The sequence below is a fragment of the Dermacentor variabilis genome, chromosome 10, assembly GCF_050947875.1.
Source record: "Dermacentor variabilis isolate Ectoservices chromosome 10, ASM5094787v1, whole genome shotgun sequence".
Classification (NCBI taxonomy): Eukaryota; Metazoa; Arthropoda; class Arachnida; order Ixodida; family Ixodidae; genus Dermacentor; species Dermacentor variabilis.
In genome coordinates, this window is record NC_134577.1 from 133314514 (window position 1) to 133332090 (window position 17577).

The 17577-nt window shown below is 46.8% G+C and overlaps 1 protein-coding gene across 4 annotated transcripts in view; it reads left to right on the forward strand.

Moving 5' to 3' along the window:
- The window catches only part of LOC142560968 (receptor-type tyrosine-protein phosphatase kappa-like), a 586354-nt gene extending 569145 nt beyond the window's left edge, over positions 1–17209 (forward strand). For 2 of the 4 annotated variants that reach the window (XM_075673412.1, XM_075673413.1), the window contains 2 exons: positions 8130–8265; positions 9447–9615. In XM_075673412.1, the coding sequence (XP_075529527.1) occupies positions 8130–8265; positions 9447–9575 (265 nt within the window). In that variant the 3' untranslated portion in view covers positions 9576–9615. Of the gene's footprint in view, positions 1–8129; positions 8266–9446; positions 9616–15509 lie in introns of those variants that run through there. The other 2 variants (XM_075673411.1, XM_075673410.1) reach the window with 2 other exon arrangements.
- The last annotated feature ends 368 nt before the right edge of the window (positions 17210–17577 follow it).

The following is a 17577-nucleotide window of genomic DNA, read 5'->3' on the forward strand; positions in this document are numbered from 1 at the left end:
AACCCTCACAACATTGTTGCTGACCAGCAGGCACACTGCCCTCCTAATCCTGATCTTCCGCCTATTCCCCTCCCACATCAACCCTTTAACTCGCTCCGAACCCGTAACAACTTTCTCCGGCAGGGCACACGCGCTCTTATCCCACCGTGTGTCTGCGCCCTCCCCGTTCACCTTACTAGGGCGGAGGAAGTTGTGCTTAGGAGGCTTCAGGCCGGGGTGGCCCTTATGGCGGCTGTTATCTCAAGGTGGAACTGGTCGCATTTACCACTGCGTGCTACGTGTCCATACTGCTCCGTTCCTGTGCTCGAAGCAGATGCATACCAACTAATATAGACAAGCACTGGTTTAAAATCGGAACGCTCGCGTCTCCTACTGCAAGCCGGCCTCCGCTACAGTGGACAACCAGCTATGACCGCTGGATACATGACAACAGATTCCACAAACCACTGCTTCAATTCATACACAACGCAGGCCTGACATCACACATATAATACACATATACGCATCAAGAATTATGCCTTAAGGGCAAGTCTTTATCACAATAAAAGAAAACCTTTCTTCTCGTTATTACATAACGAAGGTCTCGAATCCGGAAACATTGATTCCTTCAGGTAGCATATGTGGGTTTATTGACCAGTTGCCTTCACACAGAAAAGATCACGTTCTCGTAATGCCTGCGGCAAAAAGGACGTTCCACGTCCGCCGCCAATGATTGTGAGTGGTGGCGCTGGCTAACACTCCCACGGTTCTACTAGGACTCATACATACCCAAGAAAGTGGATGGAAAAACAGCGCCGCGGTAGCTGAATTGGTGGAGCATCGCACGCGAAATGCGAAGGTTGTGGGTTCGGTTCCCACCTGCGGCAAGTTTTTTTTTCATCTACTTTAATTTCCAATAATTTTTCGTTTCTTTATTTCATTTATTAAGCACAAGTAATTTCCCATAGGTTGTCCTTGGTGTGAGTGTTTGTTGGCTTCTATGACTAGTAAAGATCGGGCCCCTCGGTTAACCCCCTTTCTTCTCGTATATATATATATATATATATATATATATATATATATATATATATATATATATATATATATATATATACTGCTTGCCTCGCAATGGTATGGGCAGTTCTGAAATTTCGTCCGTATTTGTATGGTCGGTCTTCCACCGTCGTTAGTGACCACCATTCCCTCTGCTGGCTCATTAATTTGAAAGATCCTTCCGGCCGGCTCGCACGCTGGAGTCTTCGACTCCAAGAGTTCGACTTTGTTGTTACATAGAAGTCAGAAAAACGGCATGCAGACGCCGACTGCCTTTATCGGTCTCCTGTTGAGCCGGCAGCACAAGACGATGACGACACGGTTTTTCTGGGACTCGTGGATACTGCCGATCTTTCACGCCAGCAACGGGATGACATTGAATTGCTGCCGCTTATTGATTACCTCGAAGGATAAACCAACAGCGTGCCGAGACTCTGCAAGAGGGGTGGCATCATACTGCTTGCGTCGCAACGTCCTCTACAAGAAGAACTTCTCGCCTAGCGGCAGCAACTACTTCCTTTTTGTTCCATCACCGCTTCGACGTGAAATCTTACACGCCTGCCACAACGAGCCGTCTGCTGGGCACTTGGGCTACACTCGTACATTGGCACGGATTCGGCAGAATTACTACTGGCCGAGACTTACTGCGGTCGTTAAACGTTACGTTCAGACATGTCTGGATTGCCAACATCGTAAACCGCCATCCGTCAAACCAACCGGCTTACTGCACCCTGTAGACGTACTGTCCACACCATTTGCACAAGTAGGCATGAACTTTCTGGGCCCCTTCCCAACGTCTACTACTGGTAATAGGTGGATAATCGTTACCACGGATTATCTCACTAGATATGCCGAGACAAGTGCCCTGCAACGGGCAACAGGAGATGAAGCGGCACGATTTTTTCTGGAATCCATCGTTTTAAGGCATGGCGCTCCCGCAGTAGTCGTCACGGACAGAGGTACTGCGTTCATGGCCCAGTTTTTAGATATCGTTCTACGTCTAAGTGGTACCGCCCTCCGGAAGACAACAGCGGATCACCCTCAAATGAACGGACTGACAGAACGACTCAATATGACATTGGCTGATATGATAAGCATGTATGTAGATGTAGAGCGTAGGAACTGGGACGACGTTTTACCTTATGTCACCTTCGCGTACAATACGGCTCGTCAAGAGACCACTCGCAAGACGACCTTCAGTCTCGTATACGGCCGTGAGGTTACAACAACATTAGACGCAATGCTCCCTCTTGAATTTGACGACAACGAGACGGGTGCTGAAGAGATAAGACACCGAGCAGAGGCAGCTAGGCAACTTGCGCGTCTGCGAATCCACGAACAACAGGACAGTGACGCCAGACGCTACAATCTTCGGCACAGAGCCGTAACATACAACATCGGCGACAAAGTGTGGGTCTGGACACCTATTCGACAGCGTGGGCTCTCGGAAAAGCTCCTACGCAAATACTTCGGGCCCTACATAGTTCTCCGATGCATCAGTGACGTCAACTACGAAGTCGTTCCAGACAGCTCGCACTCTTCAAAGCGCCGACGGCATTTACCCGAGGTCGCTCACGTGTTGCGTATGAAGCCGTACTCTGAAGACTGCCAAGAATGCGCAGTTCTTTACCGCTGCTTTCCAAGCCTCTATCATCGGGACGATGATCTTTTCTAAAGGGGGAGCAATTGTCACAACTATATTTCGCAGAACCATAATTCAGCGGGTATGCGCCAGTGGGGACGACGCTGAAGTAGCGCGGGTTTTTAGGTGAAGCGGGGAAAACGAAGACGTTGTTGTTGTTCCCTTGGACGACTGATAAAGTGCGTTTCTTGGCGGTGCTGCTACGCATACTCGTCGATCCCTCGTCGTTACAATATATATATATATATATATATATATATATATATATATATATATATATATATATATATATATATATATATATATATATATATATATATATATATATATATTGCGGTTAATGTTGAGCCGGCTTTATTTAAGGGGCGGGGTTGATGGTAAAATCAAGATGGCGTCCCGAGGCTGCGCCAGCTAACGTCTTCCTCCTCTTCTCTACGCCCGGCTCATGCCGTAGGACTCCCCGGTTGCCAGACGAAGCCCGCTGGGCAAGTCCAAATCACTCGGAAAGCGTAGGGTGAAACCGCTTTAGACGAGCAACATGTACTAACTGGGTCCGGCTAGACCGACGACCAACGGACGTGAGGAGTGCCACCACGTACACCCGGCGAGAAAATATTACGGACCATGAAACCTGACAAAAATCTGAATATCTCCGCAACCTCGAAACGCAGTCTGGTATTTGCATTTCGGACTTCGTCTAGAATATGCTAACGGCGTTGTCGTGTGCAGTTTTACTGGCTGCTGCTGCAGGCTGCTCGGTAATTAAACGTTTTCGGAAATCCCGTGGTCCGTAAACTTTCGTCGCCGGGTGTACGTCAAGTCACTCAAGCGATCTACAATGATGAATGGGCCCGTGTACTGGGCAATTGGCGACGTAGTGCTTGACTGTGTCCCGCATTCTGGGCCAGTAAAAACGCTCCTGTGTCCGCCGCGGGCGCGGAGGGGGAATGTGATGGCGGGCTACAGCGGCGTATGTCAACGCTTGCGGCTGAGGCTGCGGCGATTCAGGGGTTACTCCGAGTTTTTGGAGCTCCTGAAGTACGACGTCGGCAATCGAAGCCACTTGAGGCTGTGATGACGGGAACAGCTTCTGTAGCTCCTCCCGCACGACCACTCGGATAGTCTCGCGCAGGTCGGCGGTGGCCAGTGACTGAACTCCGGCGTAGCTTGTCGAATTCGTGGGGCGGTTGAATTGTCGGTTCCGCATTTCCAGTGTCTTCTCGAAGCTAGTGGCCTCCCGAAGAAACTCGCCGACAGTCTTCGGTGGGATTTGTACCATACCGGCGAAAAGTTCCTCCTTTACACCACGCATCAGTAGCCGGACTTTCTTTTCCTCGGACATTTCCGGGTCGGCGTGCCGGAATAGATGGCTCATTTCTTCTGTAAAATCGCGGTGGTCTCATTAGGCAGCTGCACTCGGGTTTCTAGTAGTGCTTGTGCTCGTTCTCGGCGTACGACGCTTGTGAATGTCTGCAGGAAGCCGCTTCGGAAAAGATACCAGGTCGTTAAGGTGGCTTCTCTGTACTCAAACCATGTCCTGGCAGCGTCTTGCAATGTGAAGAAGACATGTCGCACTTTGTCGTCGCTGTTCCAGCTGTTAAATGCAGCGACCCTATCATACATCTCGAGCCAGGTTTCCGGCTCCTCGAATGTTGAACCTTGGAACATCGGGGGCTCCCTGGGTTGATGCAGCACGACGGGAGACGCTGGGGCTGCCATTGGAGTGGACTTTGTGGCAATCTTCCTGCTCGTCTCACGTAGAAGTCCGTGCTCCGGGGGCAGTCCTTGCAGTCGGCGGCTAGCACGCTGGTCTTGGGCGATGTTGGTTGGATCCTGCTTCCTGCTTGGATCGCGGCTTTGCGCGGGCGTTCGGTACATGAACACACAAACACCTCCACCAGATGTCACGTGGTGGTGACGTTGAAGAACACAGTAGCAATACTGTGAAAGACAAAACTTACTTTAATTGGGCGAACCTGTGCTCACAAAAACAGACTAAACTTGTAGCACAACGGCAGCCGGGAACACGGTGGGCGATCATCGAAAATCGGATCAACGGGTCAAGCGCGTCGGCTTTTATACATCAATCGTCGAATGTTCCAGACTAATCGGTGGGACCCGCGTGCCTTCCACAAAGTTCTACACCATTCGCTTCAGGCGATGAAATCAGATAACATAGGGTTCGGCGACAACATACAGCGGATAGAAGCATCGATAACTTTAAAGAAACTTCGGACACATGCAGGCGCGTCCCGCCCTGTGAGATAACATTTGTTAGCCGGCGAAACGTGGTCGCCCGATAAAGATAAGTACACGTGTCTGTATAAATCTCTATAGAACTCCTCAGCCACTTGAACTATCTCATCCATATTAGTAATGATATTGCCGGCTTTGTATCTTAACGCATACATCTGATTCTTGCCTATTCCTAGTTTCTTCTTCACTGCTTTTGGGCTTCCTGTGTTCCTGAGAGCATGTTTAATTCTATCCATAATATACTTCCTTATGTGAGCTATCTTTTGCTTGTTGATTAACATAGAAAGTTCTTCCAGTTCTATTCTAGCTGTAGGGTTAGAGCCTTTCATACGTTGGCGTTTCTTGATTATATATTTCGTCTCCTGCGATAGCTCACTGGTATCCTGTCTAACTGATTTACTGCCGACTTCTGTTGCACACTCCTTAATGATGCCTTAAGATCGTCGCTCATATCTTCAACACTAAGGTCCTCTTCCAGAGTTGAGGCCGAATATTTGTACTGTAGCTTGATCTCGAATTCCTCTATTTTTTCTCTTACCGCTAACTCATTGATCGGCTTGTTATGTTCCAGATTCTTCCGTTCCCTCCTCAAGTCTAGGCTAATTCCAGTTCTTACCATCATTGGTCACTGCAGCGCACCTTGCCAAGCACGTCCGCATCTTGTATGATGCCAGGGTCGGCGCTGACTATAAGGTCTATTTCATTTCTAGTCTCGCCATTCGGGCTCCTCCACGTCCACTCTCGGCTGTCCCGCTTGCGGAAGAAGGTATTCATTATCCTCATATTATTCTGTTCTCCAAACTCTACTAACTCTCCCCTGCTATTTCTAGAGCCTATGCCATGTTCCCCCACTTACTTGTCTCCACTCTGCTTCTTGCCTACCCTGGCATTGAAGTCGCCCATCAGTACAGTGTATTTTGTTTTGACTTTACCCATCGCCGACTCCACGTCTTCAGAGAAGCTTTCGACTTCCTAGTCATCCCGACTGGACGTAGGGGCGTAGACCAGTACGACCTTCAATTTGTACCTGTTATTAGGTTTCACAAGACCGGCCGCCCTCTCGGTAATGCTATAGAATTCCTGTATGTTACCAGCCATATCCTTATTAATCAGGAATCCGACTCCTAGTTCTCGTCTCTCCGCTTAGCCCCGGTATCACAGGACGGGCCCGGTTTTTAGCACTGTATATGCTTCTTTCGTCCTCCTAACTGCACTGAGGCCTATTATATCCCATTTACTGCCCTCTAATTCCTCCAACATCACTGTTAGACTCGCCTCACTAGATAACGTTGTAGCGTTAAACGTTGCCAGGTTCAGATTCCAATGGCGGCCTGTCCTGAATCAGGGATTCTTAGCACCCTCTGCTTTGTCGCAGGTCTGACCGCTGCCGTGGTCAGTTGCTTCGCAGCTGCTGGGGACTGAGGGCCGGGGTTTTAATGTTGTGTTCATATGGGAGGTTGTGGCCAAGTGCTGCACCAGGGTGGCCAATCTTGCTCTGGTGAGGGAGTGCGTTACCGGTTCTGGTCGCCGGGCTCAGGCCACACTCCAGGCCTGTTTGTGCAATCTTATCAACACGCGCATTTTTTCTAATCCGGTGGAAAATTGCGCGGCAGCGGGACTCAAACCACGGTCCTCTTGCACGCGAGGCGGATGTTCTACCTCTACGCCACCACATCACTCTATGAGTCAGGATCAACGGTGAATATCTCAACAACTTTCGGTTTGCAGATGACATGATCCTGTTCAGTAACACTGCAGACCAGTTACAACAAACGGTTGAGGGCCTCAAGAGACAGTGTAAGAAAAGGGTTGAAGATTAATATGCCGAAGACAAAGAATAATGATCAATAGCCGTGCAAGGGAACAAGATTCCAGGATCGTCAGTAAGTCTCTAGAGTCGGCGGAGTTCGTTTACCTTGGTAAGTTACTCACAGGACAGCCTGATCATGAGAAGAAAATCTGTACAAGAATAAAAACGGAGTGTAGATTTTTGGGCTGGTTGGTTCGTTGCATCAATTGAAGTCATAGTGCTGGATCTTGACATGGACATGAAAGCGCGTCCTGTCCTCTTTCACGTCCGTGTCAAGATCCAGTGCTGCAATTCAATTGAATAAAAATGGGTTGGAGTGCATACACCAGACATTGCCATATCCTGACCGGAAGCTTAACACTAGCTTCGAAAAGAAACGTGTACACAATCAATGCATTGTACCGGTGCTAACTTGTGGGCAGAAACTCGACGGTTGACATAGAAGCCCGAAAACAAGTTAAGGACCGCAGAAAAAGCGATGGAACGAAGAATGCTAGGCGCAACATTAAGAGATAGGAAGAGAGTGGTGTGGATCAGGAAGCCAGCGGGGATAACCGATATTCTAATTGACATTAAGAGAAAAACAAATGGACCTGGGCAGGCCATGTAATACGTAGGTGAGATGACCCGTGGACCATTAGGGTCACAGAACGAGTACCAAGAGAAAGAAAGCGCAGTCTAGGACGGCAAGAAAGTATGTGGGGTGATGAAATTAGGAAATTCGCAGACGGAAGTTGGTATTGGTTGGCGCAGGACAGGGGTAATTGGAGATCGCAGGGAGAGAGAGGCCTTCGTCTTGCAGTGGACATAAGATAGGCTGATGACGATGATGATGCAGTGAGAATGAAGAATTGCAAAGTACCCAAACTATTTGAGGAATTTAGGACTATGTCAGGAATTTAAATCTTTATAGGTTGAACTTGTCCCGAAAAAACTGAAGTGGCACTCAAATCACTATGATAGCGGCAAGCACAGCCGTCTGTTTTTGGAAGGTCAGCTATGGCTCAAGTGGGTCGGATATTTACATGACTTGTCGTATGTTCCAGCGTAAATGTTTGGGCTGTCATGCGTGTCATAATCTGCAACACTATTTGCGTCGTGCATGCCATTTGATGAGACAGCGTTCCCTCGCTATAGAATCACCGACGACATTCGAGAAATAAAAAAAGAACGAGTCCGACACTTAGCTTTGTAACATCTGTTAATATCTGCAACATGGTCATCGTAAAAATGCTATGGAAGTGCGCTTGTCAATGTGACTCCCATTGGGTGGTAAAAAAAGGATAGAGAAGAAAGGGGGGGAAACGCACTCCTCCTGAGCTTTCAGAGTTTTGGAAAGAACGCGTGTTCTGCTGTTCCCATATCCACAGCCTTGTTCTCGTATCGCAGCAACGGAGCCACTGCGTCGGGCCTCTTCTGCGCGGCGTCCTTCCTGGCAGACCAGCTGAAGGCCGAGCGCCACGCCGACATCCTCATGGCGGCCCGCACAGTGCGACAGCACAGGCCCACATTCCTGCCTTGCCTGGTACGTAAGCGGTGGTAATAATGAGACAGAAGCCTCTTGACACGCTTATTCAGAGAAGTGCTGCAGCGCTGTGACGGTCCTCCAGTAGAGCTCACTGCTACACATTCAAAAAAAGAAAGGAGATCATCCGCCTTTTGAGGCTTAGCTCGTCCGCAAACAATATGGCTTTTCTTTTCTACTTGGTGGAGGCTCGTGTTTCAATGCAGGGCATAAGCTATGAAGTGTTGTGCTAGACTTGGCTGACTGGAATGCAGTCAATCGGAAGAGGCTGCGCTTCCGCATTAGCAGACGTTGCACTTCGCCCGCACCCATTGGCTGCATATATTCGCTCGCCTGAACACTAAAAGCTGATACATTAGTTTTCTTTCAGCAAGAAATCTTTAAAAACTGCCGCTAAATACATCGCGAATGTATACACCCCATGAAAACGACCTGTTTATGTATATAATACAGAGCTGAATCTTAGAGCCTATCGGTATACACACTGTCCGGGAGTAAGGTCATTTTTTTTTCTTGGAGAATAAGCTCACCTTCCTCAATGGCATACATTCACGACAACACTTCGATGCCGTCCCTGCAGCAAAGCTTCGCTGTCGTCGCCGTATAGTTATGTGTACCGACATCGCCGACAGTCGCAGACCAAATGCTGCTACTCGTTCTGAACGCCAACATCTTTGTATTCCCTCTGCAACCTAAGCTCATCAAAACTTCGGTGTGGGAAGTAGTTCTCATCTACAATTACTTTTTTCCTGCAAGTGGGCGGTGGTACGTTTTGTACACGGAAACAACAAGACGGCTACTTTCCACACTACCTACACTCGTCTAGCCAGTGTAAGCAGAAAAACATAGCCATAGTAAGTGTCATCTATAATGCGGGCGTTTACTTTCTTTAACGCTACACGCCTTCTATTTGAAAATCATGAACTGCATGACACAGCGTTCATGACAGCAGATTAGCGAGCACGCAGTGTCAAAGGAAGGAAATGCATGCAACATAGATGTCGAGTATTCTTCAGGGACGAGATAAGCTTCAAAAGGCTTCATGTTTTTTTTTTTTAGTGTTGACCACGATAAGTCCCTAAATTAATCTCGGCTCAGTATCTCAAAAGTGGGCTGTGCAGTAGTTACACTCAGATAACCAAATAAATAATGAGCGCTATAATGTAACTATTCTTTTTCAGAGCCAGATTGTGTTGCTCCCGCAAGCGAAGTGGAGCAACAAAGTCAAGTTTTGTAATGCACCAGATTCACCGCAGTGGCTGCTGGTAGCTGAAGTTTCAGGCGGTTGTGGCGAAGCTACTAGATCATAAATGTGAATAAGTACATTTTAGTGCGACAAAGGCGACTGCAGTAAACGAATACATGAATAAACGGCGCAGGCAGTATGTGTGTGTTCCTATAGACGTTGTCTGTTTCAAGTCAAAGCCTACTTCTTTGCGGTTGTGCACCAGCTAGACGAGAAATACTTGCTTCTCACTTAGACTGTGTGGTGCAGCGCCAAGCGGGACAGGAGAAAGCGAGGACAAGCGCCTGCTGCCAACTAAAATTTGATTGTCTTGTACAAGGGGCTATATAGGAAGAACAGAGGGAAAGCGACTAAAAAGCTGCGGATATATATATATATATATATATATATATATATATATATATATATATATATATATATATATATATATATATATATATATATATATATATATATATATATATATATATATCCGCAGCTTTTTTCCCCTTGTTTTTCCGCCACAACCATGTACCTCCTTGCTTGTGGAAACAAATAAATAAATAAAATATATGTGTGTGTGTGTGTGTTTGCGTGTGTGTGTGTGTGTGTGTAAAACATAAACAATAAAGAGGAGAAACAAAGACCCCATTACCGCTCACTGGTCGCACTGACATTGTGTTACTGCCAACTCCGCGATATCGCCAGGGATGGCTTACTTATGCGTGGGCTTAGTTCGCGTTACATGCTAGCCGATTCTGCGATGATGCGCGCTCGATCGTCCCTTTCTGGGAAGGTTATCCTTGTTTTTCGAACCAGAGAGGTACATCCGCATGCGCTGCAATTCAGGGCATGCGGGTAACATTCAGGGTAACTTTCCTCTACATTTTAAACATTATTCGCATGCTCACGCAGACGACCGTTAGAAATGTCACTGTGACCTACGTAGCGTGCGATACATTTCGAGGGGATTCTGCAGCGCATGCGGATGCACCCCTCTGTGCTGAAAAACAAAAGTAATCCTCACACAAAGGGGGAATCGAGCACGCGGCATCGCTGAGTCGGCTAATATGGCACGTGAAGTATGCCCACGCATCAGTGAGCCACCCGAGGCCTTATCACGAAGGGAGCTGGCAGGCAGTCTTAGAAAATGGCAGCGCGACCAGTTAGCCGTGATGACATCTTGGTTTCTCATGTTTATTGTTTATGTTTTATTTCTATACATATATTTTATGTTGTTTTTTCTTGTATCAGACAGTAAAATTTCAGGTTGCAGTAAGCGCTTGTCCTCGTTTTTTCCGATGTCCCATATCCATGTCCATGTTTTTTTCCATGTCCCGCTCCGCGCTGCACCACACAGTCTCATGGGAAATCAACTAGCCCAAACCATCACCCTTCTTATTGAGATCGTAAATTATTTTTAATTAGTTGCCACTGACTTCCCTAACCTTCATTTTTTTAACACACCCTTAGAAATGATCTCGTATTTTGCGTAAACTACCCACAGCTGAATTATTTATGCGTTTGTTTGCTTGTTTATTTATTTTCAATACTGTGAGCCCTTTAGGGCTTTTACAGGGTGGCAATTTTCACGACACTGCGACCAAAATATAGAAAGAGCATATAAAATTTCACCGACAATTAGGATACTTGAAGAAAAAACAGCGTTAAAAGACGCAGCCTAGAAAAAAAAACATACGACTGTCAATAGCTCCCTGTCTGTCGTACAAGTTCTTCTTATAGTCCGCGTCATTTTAGCGCTGTTTTCAAGTCATCATCACCATCAGCCTGGTTACGCCCACTGCAGGGCAAGGGCCTCTCCCATAGTTCTCTAAATATCCCGGTCATGTACTAATTGTGGCCCTGCAAACTTCTTAATCTCATCCGCCCACCTAACTTTCTGCCGCCCCCTGCTACGCTTCCCTTCCCTTGGAATCCAGTCCGTAACCCTTAATGACCATCGGGTATCTTCCCTCCTCATTACATGTCCGGCCCATGCCCATTTCTTTTTCTTGATTTCAACTAAGATATCATTAACTCGCCTTTGTTCCCTCATCCAATCTGCTCTTTTCTTATCCCTTAATGTTACACCCATCATTCTTCTTTCCATAGCTCGTTGCGTCGTCCTCAATTTAAGTAGAACCCTTTTCGTAAGCCTCCAGGTTTCTGCCCCGTACGTGAGTACTGGTAAGACAAAGCTATTATACACTTTTCTGTTTAGGGATAATGGCAACCTGCTGTTCATGATCTGAGAATGCCTGCCTAACGCACCCGAGCCCATTCTGATTCTTCTGATTGCTTCAGTCTCATGATCCGGATCCGCGGTCACTACCTGCCCTAGGTAGATGTATTCCCTTACCACTTTCAGTGCCTCGCTACCTATCGTAAACTGCTGTTCTCTACCGAGAATGTTAAACACTACTTTAGTTTTCTGCAGATTATTCTTAGACCCACCCTTCTGCTTTGCCTCTCCAGGTCAGTGAGCATGCATTGGAGTGAGTCCCCTGAGTTACTAAGCAAGGCAATATCATCAGCGAATTGCAATTTACTAAGGTATTCTCCATTAACTCTTATCCCCAATTCATCCCAATTCAGGCCTCTGAATACCTCCTGTAAACACGCCGTGAATAGCATTGGAGAGATCATATCTCCCTGCCTGATGCCTTTCTTTATAGGGATTTGTTTGCTTTCTTTATGGAGGACTACGGTGGCTGTGGAGCCGTTATAGATATCTTTCAGTATATTTACATACGGCTCGTCTACACCCTGATTCCATAATGCCTCCATGACTGCTGAGGTTTTGACTGAATCAGACGCTTTCTCGTAATCAGTTAAACCTATACATAAGGGTTGGTTATACTCCGCAGATTTCTCTTCAGGTATGTTGCACGAGCTCGCCTACATCAAGCTCCTGCTTCTTCACATTATGATACTCCCGAATACGAAATTCTTTCGCAGCCATTTAGCGCTCGTCCTTGTGTTTCTTCTATTCCTTGTCCCTGTTTATTTACGCACAAAAAGTTTTAAGATGAATCTGTGCCAACTAGGCGGACTCGCAGTTCTGCTATTTAGGTGTTTTGAATTAGCGATATATTATACCAAGGAATTCGGTTCTGAAGGACAAGGTGCTCTCGGTGGTGGCACTGACTCTCTGCTCGGGCAGCTCGTTTAGAAGGGGAGCAAATAGTTGCGCTAGTTGGTTGAAGTGCATACAGAAAACGCATGCGCGGAGGCACGAGGATAAGCCGAGAAAAGACAAGGACGAGCGCTTACTCACAAATGAAGTTTACCCTAAACTCATGCACGAATAAATAGCAAAATCCAGACAGAACAAAAAAAGGCTAGCACCTTAAACATGTACCCGATTGAGTTGGCCAGGAACCGAAACTTCCTGTCTGAAGAGCGGCTGGAAGTCTGACTGACGCACTTATCTCCGCTGATCCGCATATGGAAGGCTTCCATGAGCTCATGCACGAGGTGATCCCTGTGCCTAAATGGAATTGTTGTTTTGTCGAAAAGCGGTTTGCATTGGATCTTGTTTTGCGTGTCGTTCTTGCCACACGAGCTACCATGTTTATGGAGCTAAGCAAGGGAATGTCCCCTAAGTAATCTTCGGCGTTCTCCTAATCTTTCATTAACGCATCGTCCAGTTTGGCCGATGTACAATGCGTCACAGGATAATGGTAACTTATACACAACTCCCCGGGCACAAGGAACCAACGGGGCTGTGTGTTTGATACTGCATCATTTTTTTTCTTTGTTTTTCTTTTTGCCACCTTCTTCATTCTGCCTGTGCAGCTGTGAACAGATTGCTGTCAACTTTCGAGGTGCGGAAAGCACTTTCGGAATGTGGTCACGCCTTGCTACCTGTTTAAGGCCATGTTTAAGGCCATGTGCCAATTTGTTCACGTATGGTAAAACGGCCACATTTCGACGGTTTGTTTCCAGGAGTTTGGACCGCGACCTTGCCTTTATCCACCTTGCCAGTCTCCCACACGCTCCCACAATTACATGCAACTCGCTCTCAGAATTTCCACCTGGGACGCAAAGCTTTCGTTGATTGCATGTGGGCAAGACGTCGAGATGGCCGCTTTAATACAGGGAGTGAATATCCCGTTCCTTATTATGTTGGAGTGGACAGATGAGTAATCTAGCAAAGCTTTTTTTTTTCCCCTATGAAGGTATGCCCAGCCTACATGTTTGGGGCGGAAATGCCAAGGCAGGTTCAGGAACCTGAGCTGTCATGGGGTCAGAGTCATGTGTCATCGTTAGACTTTCGTCGTGCCATCATCGTGCAGTCGTCGTCAGGCCATCACCTTCACACAGGTTTCATAATACATTCACCATTACGCCATTGCACTCGTCATTGTCCAGCCATCATCGTGAGCCCATCGTCGTCACACAGTCGTCTCGTGGATTTGTTGCCATAACATCGTCGAGATGCCGTTGTAATCGTTGCATCGTCATCATTTGAACTTAAACGTACTATTCTCTTTGCGCCATCCTCGTCATGTCGTTGTCACGCCGTCACCTCTTCGTCACACTGTCGTTTCACCATCGCAAATCACTTCAGTATCGTCGCCCTATTGTCAGGCCGTCGCCGTCATACTACCTTCGTCAATCCATCGGCGTCATTCTTGCTCATAATTCTACCATAATCATGCTTTCATCATTCAAGCGTGACTATGCCGTTATTCTCACGCCAACGTCATCACTGCTTCGTCGTCACAAAGCGACGATCAAACAGCATTTGTCATACCGTCGTCGTCATGTCGTCTTCGTCTTGCCATCTTGATCATTCCCACTTGTTCAGCCGGTTTTAGTCACACCGTCATCGTCACGGCATTGTCGTCTTCGTCGTAATGAATTCATTGTCCTCATGTCGTCATTGTCATGTTGTCATCGTTATACCATCGTCATAATTTAGGAACCAAATCTCATTCTTTTCATGCCATTATCGTTATATGCGTTTGTCGTTCGAATCAACATCATTCCTTCGTGATTCCATCTTCAGTGCACAGCCTGATATGGTCGTCGTCATCCCTCCATGCTCATGGGGAACCTTGGCAAGCGAGTGTCTTACCAAAGTGGGACGATGGGATACATTTATGAGGTATATAGCCGAAACAACGGCAGTCTCAGAATTACCACTTGACACGTTAAACAGACGTGGCTTCAGGAATATCATTTGTTGCTACGTTGCTTTATTGCTATTCACATACCGTGGAAAGTCATCGTGAGATGAGTTTTGCCGTATTTCTTTTTTCTTCTTTTTATTGCGATTCCCACTCGAGACATTTTTGCCGTAGCCGTGATGTTTCGTATATCAAGGCTGATCCCCGCGCGTCTTATGCTGTGAGTGAAAGCACGCGAGGAAAGCCGACGATCGTGGCTCAATCTGGCGCGCGTTCAGGAGGAGAGCGGAGATTGTCGCGCGAAACGCCGACGAGAGAGAAGGAGGAGGAGGCGCCGTTGTTCTCCCGCAGTAACCGCACATTTCCCGACCGAGCGCAAGGGGTTCTGACGATCGCGGCTAATTTTCGCGCGTGATGGGAGGAAAGTGGGGAGGCAGCGCCGGACGGAGGTTGGGGGGGGGGGGGGGCGGCTTCGACTCCGCCAACAAGTGCATACTTCGCACTGTCACGTGCGCCGTATCTTGAAAGGGATTTGCAGACGGCTCATATCTTCGTGCGTGCTGTGTTCTCGCCGCTCTTGCGTTGAAGCGATACGCAGCACCAATGTCGCTTCATTTCTGCTGCTGCCGCGCTTGCTCGCACCTGTATTTTGCCTGCGAGTGTCCGCTGTTATCGAGTGTGATGTGTTCGTGGGTGCTTGTTCGCGCAGACACCATGCTCGTTAATTCAGCTACGAGCGAATGTTTCCAGGTTTATACGGCCGACAAAAGTACTATTCATATTTCGTATAGCTTCTGCAAATATGCTATCGCAATTGCTGCTTCGGGCCAAAACTGCGACTTTCTTTTGTGTTGCACACTAACCTGGAATCTACCTCCCTGCAGAACCAGTACCGCTTACTCTACGAAGTGGCCTGCGCATTGGCTACTCCCAAGCACAGCAAGCTTCGCTGATTCAAGAAGGCGGAGGTTCCTTCGCCGACATCCATTCCGTCCCGTGCGATGGCCGCCCCCATAGAAGCCCGATTGTTAGAGACTACAAAAATGCCCACGACCCGGGAGGCCTTCGGGAAGAAAAACGGTAGCTGGTGTGGCTACTTCTTCTTGAATTATCACTTCCTGACTGTTCTCATATTTTCTTGCCGAGTCTCCGCGATGCATTTCTGTGATCTCAAGCCGCTTTATATTATTTTCATTATGACTTACTTCTCACTGAACTGTAGGCGTCGGCTGTTTATCGTTTGTCCGAACGTTGTGTCCACCCAGAAATTATATATGACGTATACAAGCGCCATTTTATTGAAGGGCGAGTGAACACAAAGTGCATCACTGAATAACTCTGATTCCTGCTGATGTCTCCTTTCCACTGGCCAAGCGAAGCCGCTATTACCGTACTACTAGATGCATCACCAAGGCCCAATTTGGGGCATATAAATTCTGAACCTCCCATGTTCAACAATTTTTCATTTTATTTTTGAAAGTTAAAACAGAATGCAGGTGCCATCAACATTGTTTCTTGCATTTTTCACCATACAGTTCAACCTTAGCGATTTATCACGCAGACGCTTGCTCCATCAGATAAAAGACTCTGATCTCTGTATCCTGACATGACATGATGTGACGTGACATCATTGTGTGCAGCAACTGTTAAAGGCCAACGAAGGGGCCCTGAAATGTGAAGATGAACTTCAAGCTTTGTTGCTTTGCGATGTCTTCACGCGAGTCATCTATTACGATGGGATCTGATATCTTTACATGCATTAGCACCTGTGTATATCGCAGATTCCTTTATTTCATCATTTGAGCTGTTTTCTGTGTTGAATGCAAACTTCATTGCTCAATTTTGCACTTTCTTGCTGTATGCGCTTCATGCGAGTTTGTAATTATGAACTTAGTTTATTCTTTCATTGGGCTGAGAAATTGTAGATAGATTCTTAGGTGTACATTATTGCCATTTTTCATGTTATGCAAAATAGCAGCACGGGCGACAACTATTTCATTGACGCAGAAAAAAAAGCTATTCACATAAAAAAGTTCACACAACACTGAGAGATCCCTTTGCTACTTGTGGTAATTTCAGCTGTTTGTGTTGATTACTACAAAAATTTACGTTTCGATGCGCCTATATAATTTGCTGCCAGATTCAGTGATTATTGTTTTAATTCGAGGTTGCCTCCTGTTTTGTTTAGGTTTCAGCATAAAGGAGATTCTCGAGGTTGACTGACTTTAGGTATGTGTGTTCTCAATCAGGAGTTGGTGGTAATTACTACCGATCACATTAGCAAAATTATTATCTGAACATCATCGCACCAGATCTTATCTCATATTGCGCCTTGGGCGGCGATGATGTAGATATTCTATGTGAATGGGCTGTGTCGTTGCCGCAAAACCTGCGCGCCTGTTTGAAACAAAGTGTCGGGTATACGATGTCGCAAAAACCTTGTGTCCGGAAATTAGGCACAGCTCTATTGTATTCCGTCTGTGTGTTGCTGTGCACCAACAATTCCGCAATTTGGGGTGCTGAGAGGGAAAAAAAACGTGCCTTGCCTTGTTCCCAATAAAGCGTGAGCAGAGCACGTTACAGTCTTCAGGCTTTTCATTTCACTGCAAACAGAGGAACCTCTTGCGCCAGACTGAAGTGAAGGAGTCGAATAATGGCAGCACACATCCTCCTGATTACTACATCCACATACAGCACGTCGCAACCTTGCTTCTTCCTAGTGGCGTGCAACTTGCACTAGGAGGCCTCATCGTTTTGTAATGACTTTCACTCGATCGATAGTGCTGCTAAGCAGAACACGCAGGAGTTGTATTCAGCGAAAATGAAGCCAGCAAAGAGAAGAAAAAGCACCCAAGAATAAGTAATCATCTCTACATCATATTGATGTATTTATACAGGTGAAACAATTGCTTGGATTGGTTCGTATGCGTCGTAACGTAATAGAGTAACAGT